The sequence below is a fragment of the Nasonia vitripennis genome, chromosome 5 (genome assembly GCF_009193385.2).
Source record: "Nasonia vitripennis strain AsymCx chromosome 5, Nvit_psr_1.1, whole genome shotgun sequence".
Classification (NCBI taxonomy): domain Eukaryota; kingdom Metazoa; phylum Arthropoda; class Insecta; order Hymenoptera; family Pteromalidae; genus Nasonia; species Nasonia vitripennis.
The window spans coordinates 23,168,201-23,191,919 of NC_045761.1; the positions used below are offsets into that span (position 1 = coordinate 23,168,201).

The following is a 23,719-nucleotide window of genomic DNA, read 5'->3' on the forward strand; positions in this document are numbered from 1 at the left end:
CGCTGGCATCGTTACCGCGTAAGACCAGGTGACGAATCATTCTACACATCCCCTTTCGGGGCAGTTGTCATCGCTCCCGCATCCTCCTCGGCAGCAGGATTTTGGCCCATTTTTGTAATGTGTGATGAAAGAGATAGATTGAGAGATAAGAGATAATGTAAAGTGTTTTTGTTGTTGTGGTGCTTGCGTAGTGTTTCTAGATGAATGCGTTCGACAGTGTGGGCTCATCACACCCACGCCTGTTCCTATCGGCTGTCCGCGGCTACTTATTCAATTTATTCGCAGCTAACCTCTTTCTCAGGGGCTGTTCCTCTATCCGCAACCTAAGGACGCGCTGTGTAGTGGTGATAGGCACCCACCCGTCCGATCTGGACGACAACGCCCAAGACCCGCTTAGGGTAGCGGCATTGTAACAGATATCTATGTATTTATAATGTTTAAACTCTTATTTATTTAAATTGTTAACCACAACAGAACCGTTAACGTTTCTACGAGAGAAATATCGATATTTGTAAATATCGATAAATATCGCCCATCCCTAGCTCCAGTTGGCTACTTTCGGCCAATCCTAGCTTTCGTTAAAGGAGGAATGATTGCAATTGAAAAGGGATATTCCCCTGCGAGTTGCGAACATTCTGGTGTATAAGGGCGGTCTTTCGATCCTTATCCTTCAGCCCTGATAGCACAGAACCGTTTTAAAACGTTAAAAGAACGTTTTACTCTAAACCATTTTTACGTTTCTAGTTTAAAAAAACGTTGGAAATGTCAATTTTTAATATAGTAATTGACCCTTTTAAAAAACTTTAAGTGTAACTTTAACTAGAAAATTTAAGTGGGGTTTGGTGCTTTACTGTGAGGCGCCCGACTGATATGAAATGTGGGCTTGTCTTCGTAAAGAGAGCGACGATGTACGCATTATATCGTCGCTTTTAACGAAGAATAACACGTTATTATATTATTAGTTCATATCGACGCCGTATCTGGGAATCCGCTTCGAAAAACCACGTGTCTCGGCATTCGCATCTAGAGACTATATATTTTGGGCGATACTTTAGTGCAGTTAGCAGCCACTCCAGTGGAGAAGCTTGATACCATTCTGCCTTGATTGCGCTCGAGGTTCACCGGAGATCTACACCATAAACTTCGCTAAAAAGGATAGGACCTCGTAGCGATATAACCGTGCGGATCTTTCATCAGCTGCACTGCAACCAGCCCTGTCAAAAGTGATTGCACGTTTTTTTTGCTGCCAAGGCTTCAGGAGACTACGCTTATGTCTCGTGTTTTGACAGAATCTCATTCACGCTCGCGCTGCGTTTCGATACGTTAATTTGAATAACGACTTTGACGTCGCTGCGATTGAAATATGTCTGAAAAGTATTTAATTGATAAGAATAAAAATAAATATTCCGCATGTCGATAAAAGCCAGTCTCGCATATAACCTATCATAGTATACCCGCACTGCGGCTGAAAATGCCGACAACGTAAGCGAATGAGTAGACAAATTATCGTTGTCAGCAAATATGAACTGCGCTTGGGGCAAAACTCGTAACCGTGGACTGATACTGTCTAATATCTCTCGACTACAATTTCATCGAATTATAAAATTCGCGTTATCTTCAATCAGTTTAAAACTTTTTTTAATTTCTACAATTTTCCTATTTTGGGGAAAAAAGTCCACTTTTGGAAAACCGATTATTGGGAAAAATTCTGTTTGAAAAATGCGGATCGGCAAAAGTGTCCACCAAGCTTTCTACCCGTGTCGCAGACCTATAAAGAGCTTAAGTCCCAGCCCCCGCAGGCAGGGCCATAAACCGATCGGTAGACCGATCGCCGATCTGTGCCGGTCGAAGGCGACGCTGCCGAAATCGCAATTGCTCGGAGAAAGGATTATCCTTTAAATTTTGGGGCTATAAAAATGCGACCAGCCATTAGAGAGCGACAGCATCTGCCAGAGTAATAAAACGGACTGCGCGTCTACTAGGCTGTCGACGCCTAATCGCCTACAGTTTTCTCAAATATATACAAAACCAACGTTGAATGCTCGCGTGATTTCTCAATGCGCCACGTCTCGGCGCGAGTGTATATAATATTAACTCCTGTGGAAATTGAACGCATACCGTAAACAAAAAAAAATGATCGAAATACACTAAATACTTCGAGAATGTATCCACTGAGAGAAATGATCCTTTCTAAATACCTATTTTTATGTCAAAAGTTTGAAGCAAAATGATTCTAGTTAAAGTAAACATAATCCACTTATAAATGATGAGGAATATCGTGATTCCAAAACGATTTTTCCTATTTCCTTTTGGTTCAAAAGGGCATTTCTATCAGTGGTCGATCTTAATATAAGGAGCAAATCCGATCTTAATATAACAAACATTTCCCAGGACTCGGGTCTCAAGTATGGAAGCTTGTGCGTCGCATAGATGTGGGGTCTTTTCCTGCCAATAGAGAGAGAGAGAGAGAGAGAGAGAGAGAGAGAGAGAGAGAGAGAGAGAGAGAGAGAGAGAGAGAGAGAGAGAGCTATCGTAAAAGTAAAGTTTTATAGCTCTACGGCGCTGTGACAGTTTGCGGGTGAGACGGCCCCGTCGAGGGAGCGGACATTCGGAGCCGAGACTCGAGAAGAGACGGACGAGGAGCTCGGATTAGAAAACAGAGTACGTGACTGCCAGCCTTCCAACACGTGGTTTTGGGCCGGAAAAGTGTTAGCGCGACGCTGTGCAGGATATTTCCAAGGTTTGAGTGGTTCGATTTTTTAGGTTGAAGTGTCAACGGTTGAAGGCGCGCTTCGGTTTATTTTGCGCCGATGTAAGCTCGTGACTTTTTTACGCGAAGTTTGAAATTTCCGCCGCGATTTTGAGGGAGTGATGTGAACGTTTTTCGGCATAGTGAATAAAAGTGTGTTTAAAAACGGAAAAGAAATTTCAACGTTTGAATTCTGCTGCGCGAAGATAAACGAGAAGCGGTTAAAACGCGAGAAAGTTCGAACTAATTTGTGTACCGAGCGGCATAGTTTTTGATCATGATTTATTTCAGAAAAAAATTAAAAACGTGTTTATACCTGGCGTAACGCGTAGAATCGCTCTTGTTCGAACATCATCGAAAAGTGAAATTCAATTTTCTGTTGTAAATAATAAATAAATATATATGCAAGTACATCAAAACCAATACTTTTTGCCCGCCGGTCAAAAAAGAGTCACTTTTGTCCCGACTATAATGACTACGGAAAACGCGAAAATCGTTCGCGTATTAAATAAAACAAGATTAATTCGTTTAAATCTCACTATCGAAAATAATTATTTAACATTTGTTTAGCTGTCACAACACAACGATAATATGGGCGATCGAGGCCATGACATGAGACGCGGACGCGGCGGTCCCAGACCGCACAATGACGAGCAGCAGCCAGGAACCTCGCAGGGGAGATCGCACTTCAGTTCTCACCGTCCGGAGCCTTATCCTCGACGTCCTGGCGCCACTGCTGAACGGAGGGCTGAAGGATCTCCGCCGGTAAGGGTAAGATCATTGTGCATAATTAACTTCAATTTATTTTTGCTCGCGTAGACAAATCTTATAATTATTGTCATTTTCTGAACAGATTTATCCAGAATACCAAAGACCATCGACCTCGGCTGTCCCAGCTTATCCGGTATGATTTTTATATACCCACATTACTTCGTTTTATTTAGGAAATCAATCTTATAATTTTTTTTTTGGCATTCTTTACAGAATCCAGCGCATAGTGAGGACATCAGATTGATTGAGCATAGAGCCCAGCCAGCATATTCCGATACTACGTCAGACACTGCTTCGGTTGCAGGTAATTTCGAGCAGCGTAAATTGAAATTTTGCAATTTTTCATAGAGTATAATACAACATTTTTTAATATAACTTTCAGGATCGGTCGATGGAGCTGACTCAGTAGCTTCGGCGATAGAAAAGGCAGGTATGCGAGGCAGGCGAATTTTGCCTGCGAATGTCATCACCAGGCCAGATACGCTCGCCAGCAAGCAAGGTTTGTTTTGTAATTAAAAAATTCAGTTATCAGTGAACAAACATTAATAACATTTCATTGCAGGAACACATGGAGATCCGATATTATTAACGGCAAATTACTTCAAACTCTTGAGTACAACTGACTGGTGCTTGCACAAGTACAGAGTTGACTTCAGTCCAGAGGAGGACAGAAAGGTCGTGTGCAAAGGTCTTCTGAGATCTCACAAAAAAATTCTTGGTGCTTACATTTTTGATGGCGCAACTATGTACAGCAGCAAAAGATTGCCGGATGTAATTATTTTTTATATCTGCAATTTATTTATAACTTTCGAACAAAAATACTAAAATTGAAACTCTTCTTTCCAGCTTCTGGAATTAACAGCCGAACGTGTAGGAGATAAGCAACTCATGCTAATAAAGATTAGACACTCAGGAGAAATGACCAGAGGAGATCACGACTACATCCAGTTCTTCAACATCATAATGAGAAAGTGTCTTGATTACTTGCAGTTGCAACTAGTTGGCCGTAATTATTTCGATGCGGGAAATAAGGTAAACGAACATTCCTCGAACTTCGTATACGCATAAGCAAAGAAAAAAAAAATTATTTATCGTTCATCACTTTTTAACACAACGATTTCTATTACAATTCGACAGATAGAAATTCCAGACTTCAGGCTTGAGCTTTGGCCAGGCTACATAACTTCTATTCGCCAGCATGAGCACGATATTTTAATGTGTTCTGAAATAACGAACAAAGTTATGCGCAACGAAACGTTATACGATGTGTTACATCAATGCTACCAAGAGAATAGTAGAGAGTTCAAGGTTCGTTTTTCTTCATTAGTTAGCAATATTGACCAATTCAATCGATGATATAAAATCATTGTCATTTATCGTGCTTTTTTCAGAATTTGTTCAGTAAACAAGTGATGGGAGTAACGGTACTCACAGACTACAATAACAACACTTACAGAATCGAAGACGTTGACTTCAGTGTGACGCCAGCATCCACATTCAAAAAGAAGACTGGAGAGGAAATCTCGTACTCGGAGTATTACAATACGAAGTACCATCTTCGTATCAGAGATATGCGCCAGCCTCTGTTGGTATCTAGATCTAGGTCGAAAGATCGTCGAGCGGGACAAGATGAACTGGTTTACTTGGTACCTGAACTCTGTAGAAGCACAGGTACGATTAATTGATGATTAGTTCGTTTTTAATTAAACCACGTGTACTTATAGTATATGTTTTTACAGGCTTGACCGAATCGATGATAAAAGATCGCAGATTGATGAGCGCATTGGCACAATATACTCGTGTCTCGCCTCGTGAGAGGATTCAAAAGTTGATGAAATTCAACACACGTTTACATTCCGTGCCAAATGTAGTGACTGAGTTGCAGAACTGGAATTTAAAACTTGACAAACAATTGGTCACTTTGAAGGGAAGAGTTCTGAAGGCAGATAAAATTGTTTATCATGCTCAAGATACGTCGGATGTCAATCGAACAGCAAACTGGACCAATGATTTCCGCAACAAAAAGTTGCTAAAGTGCGGCGTTCTTGCTGACTGGGCCGTCGTAGTACCGTACAGACTGAGAAACGATTGCGTGGTATGCTATTAATATTTCATATTTTACGCGAATAAATTAAATTACTACTGTAATAAATGTTCACTACGTTGGACATACTCGATCGTTCTCTGATTAAATAGTTTTTTATGTTTCATTTTCAGAACTTTGTGGACCAAATCATAAAGGTTGCTTCAACTATGGGTTTCAAAATAAATAATCCTGCTCTGAGGGAAATTCGCGACGACCAAGCTGCCAGCTACACACAGGTGCTGGAAAACATTAAGAGTACAAGTAACCCTATGCTAATCTTATGTGTAGCAACAAACAACAGGGAGGACAGGTACAATGCAATTAAGAAAAAGTGCTGTATAGATCGTCCAGTCCCAACTCAAGTTGTTCTGGCAAAATCTTTGCAACATAAAAATTCAATGTCGATCGCTACGAAAGTGGCGATTCAAATGAACTGCAAGATAGGAGGAATACCGTGGAGTATTCCGATTCCTCTGAAAGGCTTGATGGTTGTTGGTTTTGATGTGTGCCACGACAAGAACGACAGAAGTAAAGATGTTGGTAAGTGTCCGCAATATTTCAAATTTTTCGACAATGGAAAGACGCGTGATCAGAGTGTTTAATTTAAATGAAAATGTGTTTGCAGGAGCTATGGTGGCATCACTGGATCCTTGCTTTGGACGATACTTCAGTGCGGTCAGCAGTCACTCCAGTGGAGAAGAGTTGTCCAACGACCTGTCCGTTAACTTGTGCAAGGCTTTGGATCAATACAAGTATTATAATCAAGCCCTTCCAAATCGAATCGTAATTTACCGAGACGGTGTTGGAGAAGGTCAAGTGCCTTTTGTCGTGTCGCACGAAGTGCAACAAATAAAAAGCAAGCTCGAAAAGATTTACGACAATCCCAACGATATTAAATTGGCTTACATAATTGTGACCAAGAAGATCAACACGAGATTGTTCGCAGGCTATCAAAATCCACCACCAGGTACTATTATAGACGACGTGATTACCGATCCTACGAAGTACGATTTTATGATAATAGCGCAACACGTAACGCAAGGTACGGTTACTCCAACTTCGTATAACGTTGTTTATGATACTTGCGGTATGGACGCTGATAAGTTGCAGCGTTTAACTTACAAGTTGTGCCACACGTACTTCAATTGGAGCGGTACCGTGCGAGTACCCGCGCCTTGTCAGTATGCTCACAAGTTGGCCTTTTTGGTGTCACAATCCCTGCACCAGCCGCCTAGTGATGTCTTGAAAACGCTTTTGTACTTTTTGTAAATTATCTATTCTATTTTTTAATGGGTAATTTCATCTACTATTTCGTTTAAGATTCATCCAGTTGTCTATTAGTGTATTCTTTTGTACTATTAATCTTAGAACGTATAAAATGTCAGGAAGCAGATGACTGAAATATATTTTTTAAAAGATGTATTATCATACAGGTGGAAAGATTTTGATCTTACATGATTGATACAGTTAGCAAAAGTCTAGTTATACCAAACAGAGGTAAACTCCTTTTTAATTATAAGTTTGTAAAACTCAATTATTGATAAAAATATCAAATATGTCAAATTTAAGATACAGTGCCTTAAAGCCTTAAGTAAATTTTAGAACCGTAAGCTTATAGTTAATCTTATATTAATTTATATCATATTATAGTACGTAGTACGACGATTTTCAAAAGAAAAAATATATATTGTATACAAAATTTATACCTCAAAACAATGCATAAAATTTATTACAAACGTTATGAACTGTCAATAAAGAAATATGCATGTACAGACATATTTTTGATTTTTGTTTTAATCAATTTTCCTTTCCGAAGGATCAGATATGCGGTACCAAAATATCGTGTTGGGGTAGAGCGGCTTGTTTGATCTCCCTAATGAAGTTACTGATTTTTTCACATGGTTTTATTACATGATAATAAATTGTTCTAAAATGCCCTTTTCATTGTTCGTTAATATATCTGCAACTAATGTCCTGTCAGACGAATTATCTTCTTTGCAGATATTGTGCAAATATATTGAATGCAGTGGTCCGCTTAACTCTGGGCCACTCTGTCCCAAAGTATTTTTTTCTAATTTAGCACTACAGAACTGGAATATTTGTGAAACAAAATTTTACTTGTTTGATCTAGCTGCAGCAGAAGGTCAAACAATTTATTAACTGTAAATTTGTATTGCGTTCTTTGTAATTTCTAATAATCTCGAAAGATGGCGTGGCGTTTAAACTTACATCTCGAGTATTGGTCCCCTACTTCGTCCTCGTCTCCCCGCCAATCCAACTCTGTAAGGAAGGTGGAACAAGCTAACCCCCCCTGCACATTGTATGTGCGAGCTGACCCCCTGCGTTCTCAGATCTATCACCGGGTGATGGCAGCACGAGACTATCTCATTGTCAAGTAAATACGAAGAAGAAAAAGAAGAAGAATAACCGTTAGGCGAGTGATATGTCGAGTAGACAACATCCACGAGGATTCAGAACGACAGAAGCTTCGAGGTTCAGTGATATAAGTCTACTCTTGTTTTTGTGGCAGGTGTATTGCAGTGCAAACACGTCGAACAAGATGAATTCGAATTCGCAACAAGAGGTGCTGGCAACCGCACAAGCTCTCTCGGATCAAGGAAAGTACGACGAAGCCTTGGCTTGCGTCGCATCAATGACTTGCATAATGGGCGAGTGGATAAGAGGCAAAATTTACTTTGACAAGGCCGAAAAAATGGCAAACGGATTCTTATACAAAAACTATGCCACGGAGGAGATGGACTCGGCATACCTGGAGCTCCTGGAAGTAGCATATCGATACCTACTCAATGCTTCGAAGCTGATGGCTAACTGTACGCAAGCCATTAAAGACCAGTTGAACGATTCAGACATTTGGGGTCTCATATATAAACTGGATGATAAAATTACTGTCATGCATAACAGGAGACAGAATAAGAAGAATGAAGACGAAGCATATAGTGATTATCAAGATGCTGAAGATGATAAATCATATTACCAGCATCGAGCACATTCTTTAGCAGAAGAAATTTCGTACTGGAATTTAAATATGGAAACGGAATAAAAAGTATATTTTTCTTAACACAGTTAAAATGGGATGTATTTATTTTTTATTTCCATCTAGGATTGCATATGAATTTTATGAAACATAAAAAACTGGCTTGAAAAATTTCGATAGCTAATTTTTTAAATGTAAAATAAGGATAGGAAGTGTATATTAGTTATATTACCCAATCATCTATTTTCTATACTACACACGAATACTAATAGAGAATTTTAATTTTCCCGCGCAATAACGTTCGAGACAAGTTGCCCTTGCAATGACCGATAAAGCAGACTCCTGCGATTTCGGAGTCCAAGGTGGTGCTGCCTCTACGAGAGGTAAATCCGTGTACATCAGAATATCTGTAAATTGAACGACGTTTTATACTTCGAATTTTCACTGATTATCGAAAAAAAGTTCTTTTTATCAAGCTATTAATAATAAACAACCATCAGTAGTAACGCAAGCCTCATCACACTCAAACTAGCCGTGCGCGATGAAAAAGCTCGAGCTTTTACATTTCAAACGAAGTCCTCGCCACTTGGAAAAACCCGATAGACGCGACTAATAAAGTATTCACCTTCATTTCCTTTCCCAGATAAAAACGTCCGCAGAAACTCGAGTAGGTATCTTCTCCTTCCTTGATGGCGAACTTTTTCGAATGTTCAACTAGTTTGCATCTACATATATCTCTCGTCGCGGAAACGACGACGACGCATCAGTCATTAACGCGGTTATCCCGGAGCCACCACTGCGGCTGACCTAATGAAATTACAGCTCGTGGCGTTAGCAGCCTTCATTTTAAGTGGGTGAAAGTGTAAGTTAATGGACTTTGGCACGCTGCTCACGTGTCCCTTTCGCGATGCGACCGATGATAGCCGGGGAACTGAAGTATCTCTGTAGGTTGTATATACAGGTATACTTGATACTTTTGATATCCTGAGCTTGACACACAACCCGAGGTGGGTCAGTTTTACACTGATCATTTTTTGGAATCGATGATTATTGATAGCGTTGATCAATTGAATTTAATGTACGTATAGGTGACCGCGACGATAGCTGCGTAAAACAGTTATATACACTGTATATTGCGGAAACTTTTCGCGTCGAAGAAATGTGGCCCTGTTTAATTTTTGCCGCCCGCAAGAAAGCAAAGAGCTTAGCAGTTTACCCGAAAGTTCGAAATTAATAACAACTTTCGAATCGAGGTCGCACATGTAAATTTAGTTAGCTTTTAAACCTTATACTTCGTTAAGTTATGCGTTCTTTTTTTTCGAAAGGAAACTTTTTTATATTACACCTCGAAACTTGTCCCAGTCCCCAAAAAAGACACGCGGTATAATCATTCCTCTGTGGCAATTACTTTTCGCTTCATAAAAAACCAAACAAACGCAATTGAAGATTCAATAATATAAAAGTTCTGGTAAGGATCAGACTCAAAAAAAGATCTGAAGAGCGAAGATCGCGAAATTCCTTTCTTATTACAAAATCTCCGACCTTCTTCTCTCGTTCCCTCTAATTGAAGCTGAGCGAACTCTTTCGATTCTCGCACGTCCACTTAGTGTGTCTATGCGGGTCAAAGGGATAAATTCAAGGGCCGCACGAGCAAATGTATATATACGTATAACCAGAGGTGTATCGTGAAAAAGCTTCGCTTCTTTACCTCCGCGGTAAAGTTGTTTGTTGCGATTAAGAGAGCTTGCAGGACATTAAGTGTTTACACTAATTAAAAAATGAATTATGCAACGTTTTCCAAAAATTACACACGTACACGCATTCAAGCCTCGGCTCATATTCGTCGGAGAAACTCGAAGTCTATACATTAGCGATGTACATACCTGCTACATACATACGTTCGTCGCTCGTCCGAGGAAAATCATTTCCGAGGGTTAAGAGTCCGTAGGCCGACAACTTCTCTCATTGAACTTCTCCTAAGACGACGACGACGCGGCGACTGACTGGCTGTACGTATATGTACGCAAGTTTCGCCGTCTGCTACTACTGGGCCGAACTTTCATATTACGGAGGCATATATAGCTCGAGCTATCGAGCAGTGAAAAGTAATTGTCTCAATTATCGGAAATTATCGAGGCAGCGGCTGCTGCCACTGCAGCGGATTTATAAGGAAAGCTCGCGAGACGACGGACAATCTGTCCTAATTAATCATCGCCGGAGCTGTGAGCCAGAGAGGATGAGCGATGAAGCTTTGTTGGGCCGACGCTGTTTTGAAGGTCTGTTGAGATGAAAAAGCGACTCGAAGATGATTAAAAAATACCTAAATTCCAGCCCACGAAAATCATCATCATCATCATCACGTGGATAATCCGGAAAACCAGAGCATCGCTGCGGATGTAATTAGAGGTTTCGCGCTCGAGCGACGCGTGTGTAATGCAGGTATTTACGTTTAGAAGGCCAACGCCACCACCGAGTAGCCTTTACGCGCGCATATAACTTTCCTCGCGCGCCGCAGTGTGTTACGCTCCTATATACACACGAGTTACTTTGGTCCGTATATCTATACGGAAAATGCCGTGATCGATGCCATCGGGATGTGTGAGTCGAGATAAAGGAGCATTATCGTAAGCTGCGACGGCGACGGCATTATGTGCCGCGGAACGATGATGATTACGGCTCCTGCGGTAATGGATCCGCAATATACTGGCCGTGTGATTATTTGCTTTTCGCCACAGCGAGGGGTCGAGGCTGTAAAGATTTTGTTACGGACTCGGTGTGCGTAAAGTGTATTATGATTTGTGGTGTTATGTATACACCCTAAGCCAAAGTAGTTTTGGATTGTCTGTTTCTGATCAGTGGCGATAGGTGGCGCGTAGGCTCTTTTAACTTTCCCTCATCGTTATAAGGCGCGTACACGGTATATAGGTACCGCGGTATCGGACCTATGCCAAAACTGCCTTTTTGGGCTCACTTGAGCTACTCAAACTATAACTGCCTTTCTTGATGAATCGAGTAGGTTTTTTATTGTGACTCGAGAATTGTTTAAAATTAGACGGAGTAGCTTTCCCGAGATATTAATGACACATACAGCTCATGCATGTGGACATTGGAAAATAACAGATACCTCCTTAATTCGAGAATCGAATATCGAAATTCTCGATGTATTTTTCAAAATTATTCGTGAGTTAACACGAGCGATCCTTTACACACATTTCCTCGAAAATTTAGGCCAACTTCCACAAACACGCTTAATCCCTTTCGGCCGATTTCCATCAGCATCGTTTATTCTTCCCTTCCATCCCCTAAAGGAAAATCGCTTACATGCAGGCATGAGGGTGAGGGATTAACCCACAAGTTACACACAAGACGGATATCGTAAAATCGGCCGATAAGAGGCCTCTCCCCCGCATAGACTCACAGGAACTTCGCACCTGATATAGAGCCTGTGAAGAATGACTCGCCGATGCGTGAATATAGCTAACATACAGACTCGCGCACGGTTAAACGTACCGGATATATTTTATTGCGAGATTAAACTCGACCCTAATTCCGATGTTTAATTACATAATACATCATCGGCATCTTATCATCGGCTCCGCGAGAACCGTTGGTCTACTCGTGTTGAAAGACACAGGCTTGGGACATTCCTTCGCCAGCTGCTGCCTATTCGGGAAGTTGAGGTTTCTATACTAGCGAATAGTATACTGTATGTGTATGTAACGCCCTTCGGAGAGTTTCGTCGCTCGAAGTTAGACTGAAGTCACGGATGTGCGGGATGTGCGATGGAAAATTTGAAAATAAGCTTGATTTTTTGGTTTATAAGTGAATGAAGTTTTAGGTAACGATTTGCAGTAAAATTGACGACAAAGAAAACTAGCGCTAAGTCAGTTTTCGTTGAAAAATTTTCCCCGAGAAAACGAGCTGTAAAATCGAATCCTACACGGCCACTTGGGTCAAAAAAATTTCGCGCCATTCTCCCGCGCGCCAAAGTAGGTTTCATTTTCGAATTTTCTCGCACGCGTACACGTCCCATTTAAATTTCAAATTTGCTAGCTTTCAAAATTCGTAGCCAAAACTGTACACTGGGTTAAAGACACTTGCGAAGAACGAATGAAAATTCAAATTAACCGCGATTTCAGTGAAATTCATTTAAAAGTAGTGCTTCGATGTTTTTAAAATGTTATGCCAATGTATAATCACAGCTTTCTACGTTTATAATTCATTCTAGACGTAAATATTCAGAAATAAAATTTCTCTTCCGTATAAAAATCCGTCACATATAACCAAAACAAAAACACCAGCATCAGCGTCGCCTACATACACACTGCAAGCGAGCATCAAAAACACTCTACACTCACTACCCCCCACTTCCGCCGCGAAAGAAGCTTCTCCATATAGCATCATCCTAAAGGGGCGCGGGCCTATATCTACAATACCCAGAACACACATGCAGCAGCCTCGCACAACAACACACATCTCTCAGAGAGTAGCACCGATGCATCTATATATATATATATATATATATATATATATATATATATACATACCAGCGAAAAGCGCGCGCAGAGGGGAACGCGATTCGTGGAATCGACGGGACAGGCGGAGCCTCGAGTCGAGGCGCGGGTTTTCGCTTTATGCAGCGACGCGCCGCGGGTCAGTCAGTCTCTCAGTCTGCATCGACGACGTGTGCGGATCTTGACGCGCGCGCGAGGCACGTCATATCATAACCTAGAAAACCTAGAAAAAACCTATAGACGAGCGGATACACGCAGATAGATAGGTGAAGATATAATAATAATAATATTTGTGCAACTCGACGAGCGGACAGAAGTGCGCGAGGTATACGTACCTGTACATACAGAAGCAGCACGTCAGTGTCGAGAATCGGATGTGACTCGCCGATCTGCGCAGGAATAAGTATATAAGAGACTCGTCGGAAGTTTCGAGTGTGGCGTGGCGGATACTCACATCGCCGTTGTAATAATTCAGTGACAGACTGAAGAGTCGAGGAGGAGATAATACTCAGTCAACGATGGCTCGAACCGACTCGACGATGATGACTCTCCCGGTGCTGCTCGTCGCGCTGCTCGCCTGCGTCGGTAAGTGACAACCATGTACCTATATACCTGTGTGTTTTTGCGTGTGTTGTTTTTGAAGTGACCAAGTGCTGCTGGGGTTTCTTTTGGGAGTGTGAGCGCAGCGGCTTGTTTTTTTCGTTTCGGCCCCTGCTTGCTGTTCGGAGATTAGCCCGTTTGAAGTTTTCCTAGGCGGAGATAGCCTTATGTAACGCTCGGGATGGTTGTGTGTGTGTGTGTGTGTGTGTGTGCGCGCGCGCGATAGTATATTATCGCGGTAGCGCTGCGTGTTTATATACGTGGTATTTTTGATGCAGTTATCAGCGGTGTTTATTACGAATAAAAAAATTTGCTCCCGACCTGATAATTGTGTGTTTTTGCCAGTAGTGTTGTGCAAATAATCTGAAATTCTTTATTTTTGTGTATCGCGTCGGATTGAGATAAAAAGTTTGCCAGCCTCGTGAAATAATTTCTAACGTTAAACAGAGTCAAATAATTTCATTCGGAATTAAATTATTATAGCTTTAAAAACTACGACTATGCAAAAAAAAAACAGCAAACTCATACAAAGCCGCTGCAGCAGCAGCAGCTATCATCTCAATAATCATGCCTATTCATGAAAGACCAAAGCTCAGCGCATCCGAGGTAAAAGTCATCGGGAGCCTAATTAAAGAGAAAAAAACAGCTCACTTCTGCTCTCTCTCTCTCTCTCTCACACAGCTTCCAAAATCGATAGCCACTGTCGCGCGCCTTTGCTCCCGATTCCTCATGAATTATTTACTCCTCTCTCGCGGCAAAAGGCACCGACGACTTTTGCGTTAATATTAAAACGCAGTGCGGAAAATCCCCCCCCCCCCTGACTTCCCTTTAATTAAGCCGCCCCTCTCGAGTGTGTGCATGTGTGTCTTCATCCCTTGCGCCATACAGAGGAATTGAATTAGCCGCGGACTAGCCTTAATTATCGCGGCTTTTCTGGATAATACAAGCGCTGATCATGCATTATGCAGCAGTAGTGTTTCGCGATTTTTTTCTTGCAGAGGGTAGTAGCTCTGGTTTTTTTTTTGTTCGAGCTTTTATTTAAGTTTCTATAGGGTGTGGAAATGGCGATGGCTGCAAAATTTCGCGGAACAACTGCCATTGTTGAGGAGCGTAAACGCGCGCGAGCGAGCGGGAGAGAATCAATTTTCGTTGAGAGTGTAATTTGCGCGGGAGCTTTTTTTCGCCCTGAATACACCTTCAGGGGGCGGATATTGCTTTGAAAGGGTACGGACGTATTTTTGAATATGCAATTATTTACATAAGGACAGCTGTTTGATATTCCGTTAGAAGTGCGCGACGTTCCTCTGTGGATACGTTTACCCGAGTAGGCAGAGGCGGGGAATTGACAAATCAAGGGAGACCACGGAATGCGGGAGTTCAATTTTGCTTACATTTTTCCAGCTAGATCTATTCTTTTAACGCACGAACTTTTCGTTTCTCTAGCCTTGGATCGCGAGTTATGCAAAAGATCAAATTTTGATAAAACGATATAGGTATTACATATTTTCGGTCAAAACCCTGTCACAATGCGAATCTCGCTAAATGGACTTTGTATATTTTGTATCCTCCGATGAAACGCGCTGTAAAATGTCATAAGCTGGAAACGAGGGATTACTCTCCGCATTTAATAAACATTCCGCGCTTTATATTCCATGAATTCAAATACCGAAATTCACGTTGAATATCTATACCTATCCTTGCGACACACAATAAATCGAGCGGCTGAATAATTACACCAACAATTTTCAATCCTTCAGCGTTTAATTACACACAAAGAATAATAGCACAAAAAAAAGAATTTCCCTCGCAATTATAAAGCGGACGATAAAAATTCAATTCCCACGTGAAATATGACTGGCCGGTCGGCGATTAAACGAACTCTCCGCGGGTGTATAAAAAGACACTCGATTCGAGCATAATTAAACTCCCCCAGAGACAGAGAGAATTATATAAGGGGATGAGAAGAGTATAATTAAAGCCGTATCGATCAAAATCGCCCTGGATCCCGCTCCATAAGTCCATCGGGCGGTGCCAGCGTGTTTTTCCACGCGAAATCAGCGTATTATCGGAAGCGCGCCGAGACCCGAGCCTAATCCCTCTTTCCAGCCTCCTGAATGAACGATTTCAGGACAGAATTGTTATAGTCTTATAGGATTAACGTGATTAGAGTTGCGCCGGACTCTTGGGGGATGGAGTCTATTTAGGATAGAGAGAGAAGATCGAAGCGTTTAATTGCTTTTTAAAAGTGTCCTGCTTTCGGATTTTGCAATTTTATTATTTTAGCGTAATTTTTACAGATTAAATTTGCAACGCTTGTCTCGGCTAACGAGAATCAGTTAAATTTGTGTCACTGATTCGGTTAGCGAATATATTTATCGATTGACGCCAATCAGTGATCTTTGTGACGCTAATTCAATGAGCGAATATTCGTTCGTAGAGAGGCACGAGTGAGTTTGACAAAATAAAGTAAATTCAATAGAGCCTATACTCTTATTCGCATGGAATACGCAGTATATGGCAATCGAAGAATTTCAGTGTGGAATTGCGAATAGCAACTCTTGAGAAAATAAGACAATTGAATATTTCATGCGGAAACTCACTCCCAGATCTGGTACGATATAAGACGTTGCATCGAGTTGACCAAGCACAACTCTCTAAAATCACATGAATTTTAATGAAGAATCTAAATCAAAACGCAACCGGATTTCTCCCAATTTCCATGAAAACCAAGGGTATAGCGATGAAAATGCTCGACTTTCTTCTGCAGAATTTTCAATTACGCTATATCAACACACCAAAGCAGTCGTCTCCACCCCGACAAACAAATGGCGCATTCAATAATGCATCGGTTTTTCGATCGGCCCGGCTTGAATTATCATATAATCGAATAAATTTGGCCGTTATATTAATGCGTAAAAAAAGTTCGCGAGACCAGAATATTCATGGATCTCGCGGTATAATTATATAAAAATGGAATAAAAATCTGCCTGTTGATTTCTTTCGGTTCGTTATATATTCCGTTCGAATTAAATATGCTTAATTCATATACGTGTACGTAAACGCGGTATATCGTGAAAGAAGCTTTATTTTATTAATTTTCAACACAGCAAACTATAGAGTTAATGCGATAACGCAAGAGTATAATCAAAGATAACAATAAATCCAGGGAACGAAACGAGGTCACGTTCATCAAAGCAAATCATCGACACCTTATTATTTCATCCCTCGATTAGAAAAACAGGCCCTCAACTATATAGATACACATGCACTACAAGTACACACGCAGAGAGAAGCTCGAGTCGGGGCGTAAAGGATTGTTATTTGCGGCACGTAAACACAGATCGCAAGATGGGGGATGGCAGATAGAGGCAAGGTCGAGCTTATGCAGATCTACACACACACGTCAAGAGAGATTCCTTGATAATTCACGAGTCGAGCGTATATATAGCGTTATATAGTGCACACGTTCGAAGCTAAGACACAATCGGATTAAAGGCACGTCTTGGCTTCAATTGTTGTACATAAGCGAAAGCCTCGCGTGCGTCAGCTATACCGTTGATGCGGATGTGTGATACCAGCGAGTAGTCGAAGTCAGCGTCGAGTCAGGCGAAACTATCGGCGCAACTTTCTCTCCCGCATCTCTCGCGATGGGATATTGCACCCGCTGTTTACCCTCCGGAAATATCTGTGCTTGCGCAGCCATAACGTACATTCGAAAAAGAAAATTAAAAATCACCGAGAGGCAAACGTTAATTACCAAGCCGCAGAGAAACGAAGCACAGAATATAAGGGTCGTTTTCTCCTCTCAGCGAATGAAATTCCCTCTCTCTCTCGTTTATACGAGAGAAGGCATCGAATGGCAAAAGTAGCGAGTCGGGGGCCGATTCGATTACGTTTCAGTGGCGGCAACACTTTCTCTCGACGACGACTCTCGGGCCCAATTAGCAGGCTCGCGCGCTTGCAGCTGACCTTAATTAGAGCGTGACCAATTAGATTTTTATCGAATAGGAAAATAGCCCAAACGTTTATGAGCTACAGCCGGACGACTAAGGCTCGAGAATTGTTACGCTAATGCGGACGTATCGATCTTCCGCCGCTAGAGGGACGCAGTTGTAGTAGTAGGGGCGGCTCGCGCGCAAGCGAAACCGATAATATGTGCAGTGTTTCGGGCGTAACCGCGCGCTCTCCCCTCCCGCCCCTGGATATTCGCCGCGTGCAAAAGTTGCTTTGATTGTTATCGTTATTATTATTATCGAAGCCTGATGAATCGTTGATATGTTTCCAGGGGGGGGGAGGTATATTTTACGATTCCGAAATTCAATAATTCCGCTCACGTCCGGGGGGGAAATATTCGCTTTTACTGCGCTGCACTTCGCGCGCGCGTGTGTGTATATAGTTTAATTAAAGAAAATAAAGCCGTAATGGAAAATACATACACCCGATTGTTTTCCGCAGGGCTGTACATTCGTGGCGAATTTCAAATATTCATTCGAAATCCTCCCGCGCGAAAGAAGAGCTTCGACCGCGACGCAGATGCGGCTGCAGAGACACAATGGCAGAGCGTTAATGCATCGTTCGATCATCGCAATTACCTCTCGATCGTCGCCATACCTATACCCACACGTACGTACGCGCACGTGCGGATACGGGGTAGGGATGATAAACGACTAGGCTCGATCGCTGTCCGCAGTTACGCGCGGCTCGGTTTGTAATCCGGGTGGACGTGTACGCGCTCTGCCCCCTCCGATCATCATGAAAGTCATGAAATTATAATTTACGACACAGCCGCGCGCGAATCTCTTGGTACTGTCCGCGCAGGTCTCTTGTTCTCTTGCATATGTTTTCTGTCATGCTCTGTTTATGCGTCGTAAATCATCGAGCGGTAAAATGAATTGCGTCGGTGGGGGGTGGAAGGTTGAGACTATTGAATTTTGATCGCATGAGACTAGCAGCCCGTATGTGAGGCTGTATACTGGCTGGAATTTTTGGAATATCGGTATGCGAGAGGTGTGGATGTTATTGATAAAGTTTCGGGCTAGGAAAGTTTCTGGTTGGATCTCTCTCGTGCTTTCAATTCGGCGCATGATGTGATCAGGACTTTCGCGAAGTTACGCTGGGTGTAAATAAGAGGGGAAAAAAGGGTTTACAAGAAGAGCGTATTATATTATATATACCCTCGAAACTTCGCTCTGGGAACAAAGGATCGAGTTTCATTACTACTTCGCTCTGCTGCTTCAAGGTTTTATACTATGAAGACTTTTCGCGCTAATGACTTTTTAAAAGTATGCGAGTTTCAGCTTTTTGCAGCTGTGTGTGTGTGTGTGTGTGTGTGTGTGTGTGTGTGTGTCATCGCTTGTTGTTTATCCGCAAGTCCCCTTTGTCTTCTTCCACCTTATTGTTTCCTCCTTTCGTGTATTTCTTATCTTCTCCATTATTAACGATATTTTCTAAGATTTCCTTCTTTGTTCCATCTCGCTCGTATATTCTTCTTCGATTCAGCAATAGGTTATCGGTCGATCAGGAAAAAACGCGACTTTCATTACCCACATGACCCAGTTTACCTTCACGCTTGTGGTTATAAATTGCAGTTTCTAGCGATATTTCAAACGCATCGAGTCAATTATATTTTTACGCTCGAATTCACAACTGGAGAACGCTGGATGCATACGACCATGGTTTTGATTTGTGCGTATCACATTGTCATCAAAGGCTGTATAATCAATTAACCGCGATCGGAAATGAATTGGCAAATAGCGTATAGTGTCCAACGATAAATCATCGAGATAACACGTTGAACTATGATACGATGATGGCACACATTGTGCTAATTAAAATCGGTACATTTCGCCTGAGCAAACACGTCCCTCCACCTTTTGATTTACGCGCATCCGCGAAGATCGCAATCGCGTATTTATCGATGTAACGTGCCTCTGCTGTTCAAAAATTCAACCAACGACAACCAGCATCGCTATACACCCCCGTCCATTGCACTTTTCGACCCGTACGCGTATACATCTCGAGCGGCACAAGCCGCAGCGGCATAATGACTGCTTGGGTTATGCATCACCGGTAGATCATCGTACGCGCTGCGTATAAATCCTCAACGGGCTGATGTAGGTATCAGTCGAGGACCAGTATATAGAGTAGCGGCACAACGAGTTATGCATGCGACGAGGGAGCGCCGAATCCATTTTCATTATGCCGAGTGGCTGTAACGCATTTACGAGGGAAGAGAGAGAAACGTACGCCACATTTCGAATCATCTCGGATGGATACAATGACGCGCGGCCAAGTTCGAGGTATAGGTGTTCTTTTCAGGGCATAGTATGGAACCGGCCAATGGCTGGCTGATTGAAAGGTGAGATTTGCTGACTGCAGCTGCTGATCATCGGGAGCTTTTTTGGTTCGAGCGTGACTTTTTTTATTGGTTTAAAAGAGTATTTTATCGACTTCTGATTACAAATAAAAGGGTGGTTTAACAAAGCCCATGTAAGTAAATTACGTATCAATGCTGTTTGGAACACCTTTAAAAGAGAGAGTTCGTTGTAACGAGAAACGAAGACTTTGGAGAAACGAAGGCTTTTATTATCTTGGGGCTGTAAATCGATTTCGGGATCGTAAAGAGGTAGTTTTACGAGTGTCTTGGATTTAGGAGACTGATTACAAATTGTATTATGGATCGTCGGATCATCGATTGAATTTTCACCCACTACTACGCCCTTTCACGATAAATTTTTCAAGACGAGTATAAAAACGTAAAAGCTACTGCGCGAAGAATAATTTACAGGCTCAAGATTGAATTTTCCGAAGTGTATCGAAAATCGATTACGAGAGGACCGAAAAAAAGTGCCAAAAAAACGGGAGCATCGCAATTTATCTATACTCTTCTATCTCTTCCCTATCGTTCCACTTCGCCGATAGATATTTAGTTATTACGGCACTATAAAACAGGTTATCAGGCGCCGCCCGTATAAAAAATGGAATATTCGCTAAAAACGCGTAAAATACAGCGTCGCTGGGAAGAATAAACTGGTGCTTCTGGAAACAAAATCGGCCGTTAACTATAACTATCGCTTATAACAATCCAGATAATTCCATAGGTCGAACGTAAATAAAGCGATATTCGTTAACTTCCACGCCGTCGTCAACCCGAAGTGGGGAATAAAAATTCGAACCCTCGCAATAAAAGTCGCTTATCGCGCCGATGAATCATCTCGTCACTATACACGCAAAGAAATCCGAGAAATAGTTCGAATTTTAATTCAACCCCTAAAGCTCTCAACAACTTTTTCCATTATGCATGACTGCAGGCTTTTACCGTCGATATTTTAAACTTTTATCATCGAGAGATCCGCGAGCAATCGGTTCGTTACGTATTCATGAGCGTTTAAATGCATTCAATCTCGCGAATAAAATCATCCGATAATATAATTCGCCGATGTAAAGAAGGAAGCTTGCGAAGAAAAAAAATAATCGACGCGGCGAAAATTTCCACCAGACATACACTCTATTACCCATTGTTTGCGATCGATCCAAGGAGAAAGAGAGCTCTGCAACAGAAACAGCCCCGCCGTTGTTTTTCAGCCGAACGACTTCATCCCGCTACGCGTCGCGATCGCTAATTAAGCTCTTAATCAGCGCAAGCTTCTCACTCCACCACGCTCGAAACTGTATATACAGTCGGTCGTCAATTTTCTTATCGGACGCGGCCAAACTTTCGATTGCTCTAGCTCTCGATACTTTCTAATTTTCCGTGTAGCCTCGCGAAAGTTTTATCGATTAGGGAAAGGCTTTACATGCCCCCCTGGGAAGTGTGTTTCGCGCGGAACTCCGCTGCATGTGTCCGCGGGGAGGCTGCCTTCGCCGCTAAAAGCGACTCTGTGCCGCGCGACTCGTTTCCTTTTTTTATTTCGTCGCGATGCGTCGAGTAGTAGAGGCTGGAGTTGGATGGCTTTGCTGTGGGCATTTGGGATTGCACTTCGGCACTTGTGAAGTGTAAAGTGTTCGATTACGGAAAGTCTCTGAGTGGAATCGATGAAGCTTGTTGTTCGAAGTTTTGTCGATCAAAATTTCTACCTGTCTCTCTTCTCTGCACAATTAAAAAACGCAATCGCTCGTCTCGTCAAGTAATCGCTCAGCGCCTCGAACCAAAATTCAGAGTAATAACGCATCCCCGCAGTGTCATCAAAAGAACCATCAAAACTTAACCAAGCCCAATAAGCTTTGAATTTGAAAAAAATGCCTCCCGCAGGTAAAAGCTCACTCTATCGTCGCTCGAGTTTAATATCCCCTCCATATATAATACGAGCGACTGTACGACAGGGGCAATAAAGTTGGAACGTCACGGAAGAGTATAACAATCTCATTCCTCTCGGAAATCCGAGTAAACGTCAAATCACGTATGTAGAGCTAGCCTTCCTCTCCCAAAGACAATTATATCTCGCGGCTGGGCATAAACTCGCGAACGTGAATCATCCAGGCAGATGTCTTCCGCGCGATAGAGCCCACCTGTTCTCGCGTCCGTAGGATCGTTAATTATCGGCTCTCTCTCCCTCACTCTTCCGCGACACACACTCGGATTTCGAATCTCCAGACGTCAGCCATATATTCAATGAAGGCTGTACGGATGGCTGCTTTACGACGACGTTCTGTCGTCGTGCGACTATTGCTAATTCCGCGTCAGCGTTCATCTGACCGACTTGTATTATTGTCGCGTCGGGCTGCTGTACACTGCGCCAATTTATATACTTTTGACGTTTATGAAACGTCTTGCCGGCTTCTGCAGGATATGAAGCTTTTTTACGGTCAGTTTCTTTCTTTACGTTTTAATTTTTATCCTGAATCGGCAAATATATGGCTTCCTATTCAATATCATGCGACGCTTGAAATACAGTAGCCGTTTGCGCGAAATGTAATAATCGATCTCTCTACCCGGAATTTTAGAGGTAATATATTCCGAAACTGAAATTAACTTACCGCGTTCGAAACTTCTGGCGGCTTTAATTTCGGCCCGTCTGTCACGTTAATCTTCGAATAAAATAACACAGCGAGACGTTCTATTCGTACACACGGATGCGTATAATAACCGACCGACGAATCAACGGTTCGCCGCGTTATAAGCGAGAATAATTTTTATCCCGCGAGAGGGTTAATTTTAAAAACTCTAAACTATTGTTGTCACTCAGCGGTGAGAAAAAAAACTGGGCTACCGAAACACACGAGAGCTGAAGCGACGACCGCTTTTTTCCTGTTTGTTTACAGCCGCCGACACGGTCGACATTACCGCGTGTGCGTACAGCAGTTGGTTATCAAGGTTTTAACCCCGTGAATTTGTTGAGAAAAATTTTCAAAACGATCGCTGCCACCAAGTCGTACACGGAAAGTGACAAACAGCTCCCGCGGTTATTACGATCTTCCGCACGACCGCTGAAGGTATACCGCTTTAATAAAGGAAAATATACGAGCCTCGCTGTATTACACACGTAAAGAGCATTTATTCTCTCTCTCTTCCTCTATCTTCCCTATATATAATACGTATAAAAGAGAAACGAACCTCATCGAATCACGTCCCGCGTTCCGTCGGGTGAATAATCGTCGATTTGTGAAAATTCGATTCGCGGAATATCAATAAACACATCTCCAATAAAGTGCAGGGAGAGAAATTTTTTATCGCCTGTTTACATGGAAATTTCCGTGTATTAAATCTTAGCTCCTCTCGCGCGCGGAGGAGGAACAAATTCGAACTGCGTGTACGGCTATACGTTTGTATTTACAGAGACGAAAAAGAAGCTGCAGCGGGAAGTTTGATATTATGATTTACGAGTTCGCGCGTTCTCCATTCTCGCTTCGCGGAGCTGTGTGTATACGGGAAAAATATACCGTGTATAAGTGCGCAGTGCACGGACGAGGAAGAATTTATTGAAATTATAGCACTGGCGCAGTTTTACTTTGATTGAATTTCCTTTCTCTCTCTCTCTCTCTCTCTCTCTCTCTCTCTCTCTCTC

At 42.2% G+C, this 23,719-nt stretch overlaps 2 protein-coding genes across 2 annotated transcripts in view; both read left to right on the top strand.

Moving 5' to 3' along the window:
* The first annotated feature begins 2,595 nt into the window (after window positions 1–2,595).
* On the top strand, window positions 2,596–7,391 carry LOC100123678 (piwi-like protein Siwi). Its single transcript, XM_001607312.5, has 12 exons — window positions 2,596–2,740; window positions 3,320–3,520; window positions 3,603–3,653; window positions 3,734–3,824; window positions 3,903–4,019; window positions 4,083–4,291; window positions 4,367–4,552; window positions 4,658–4,828; window positions 4,912–5,191; window positions 5,260–5,615; window positions 5,738–6,146; window positions 6,232–7,391. The coding sequence occupies exons 2-12, from the start codon at window positions 3,341–3,343 to the stop codon at window positions 6,873–6,875; spliced, it is 2,694 nt and encodes an 897-aa protein (XP_001607362.3). The 5' UTR covers window positions 2,596–2,740; window positions 3,320–3,340; the 3' UTR covers window positions 6,876–7,391.
* A 5,846-nt stretch (window positions 7,392–13,237) lies between these two features.
* Window positions 13,238–23,719, top strand: part of LOC100678217 (lymphocyte antigen 6C2) — a 58,017-nt gene continuing 47,535 nt past the window's right edge. Inside the window, exon 1 of the mRNA XM_003426645.5 lies at window positions 13,238–13,700. Within this exon, the coding sequence (XP_003426693.1) occupies window positions 13,634–13,700 (67 nt within the window). The 5' untranslated portion in view covers window positions 13,238–13,633. The remainder of the gene's footprint in view (window positions 13,701–23,719) is intronic.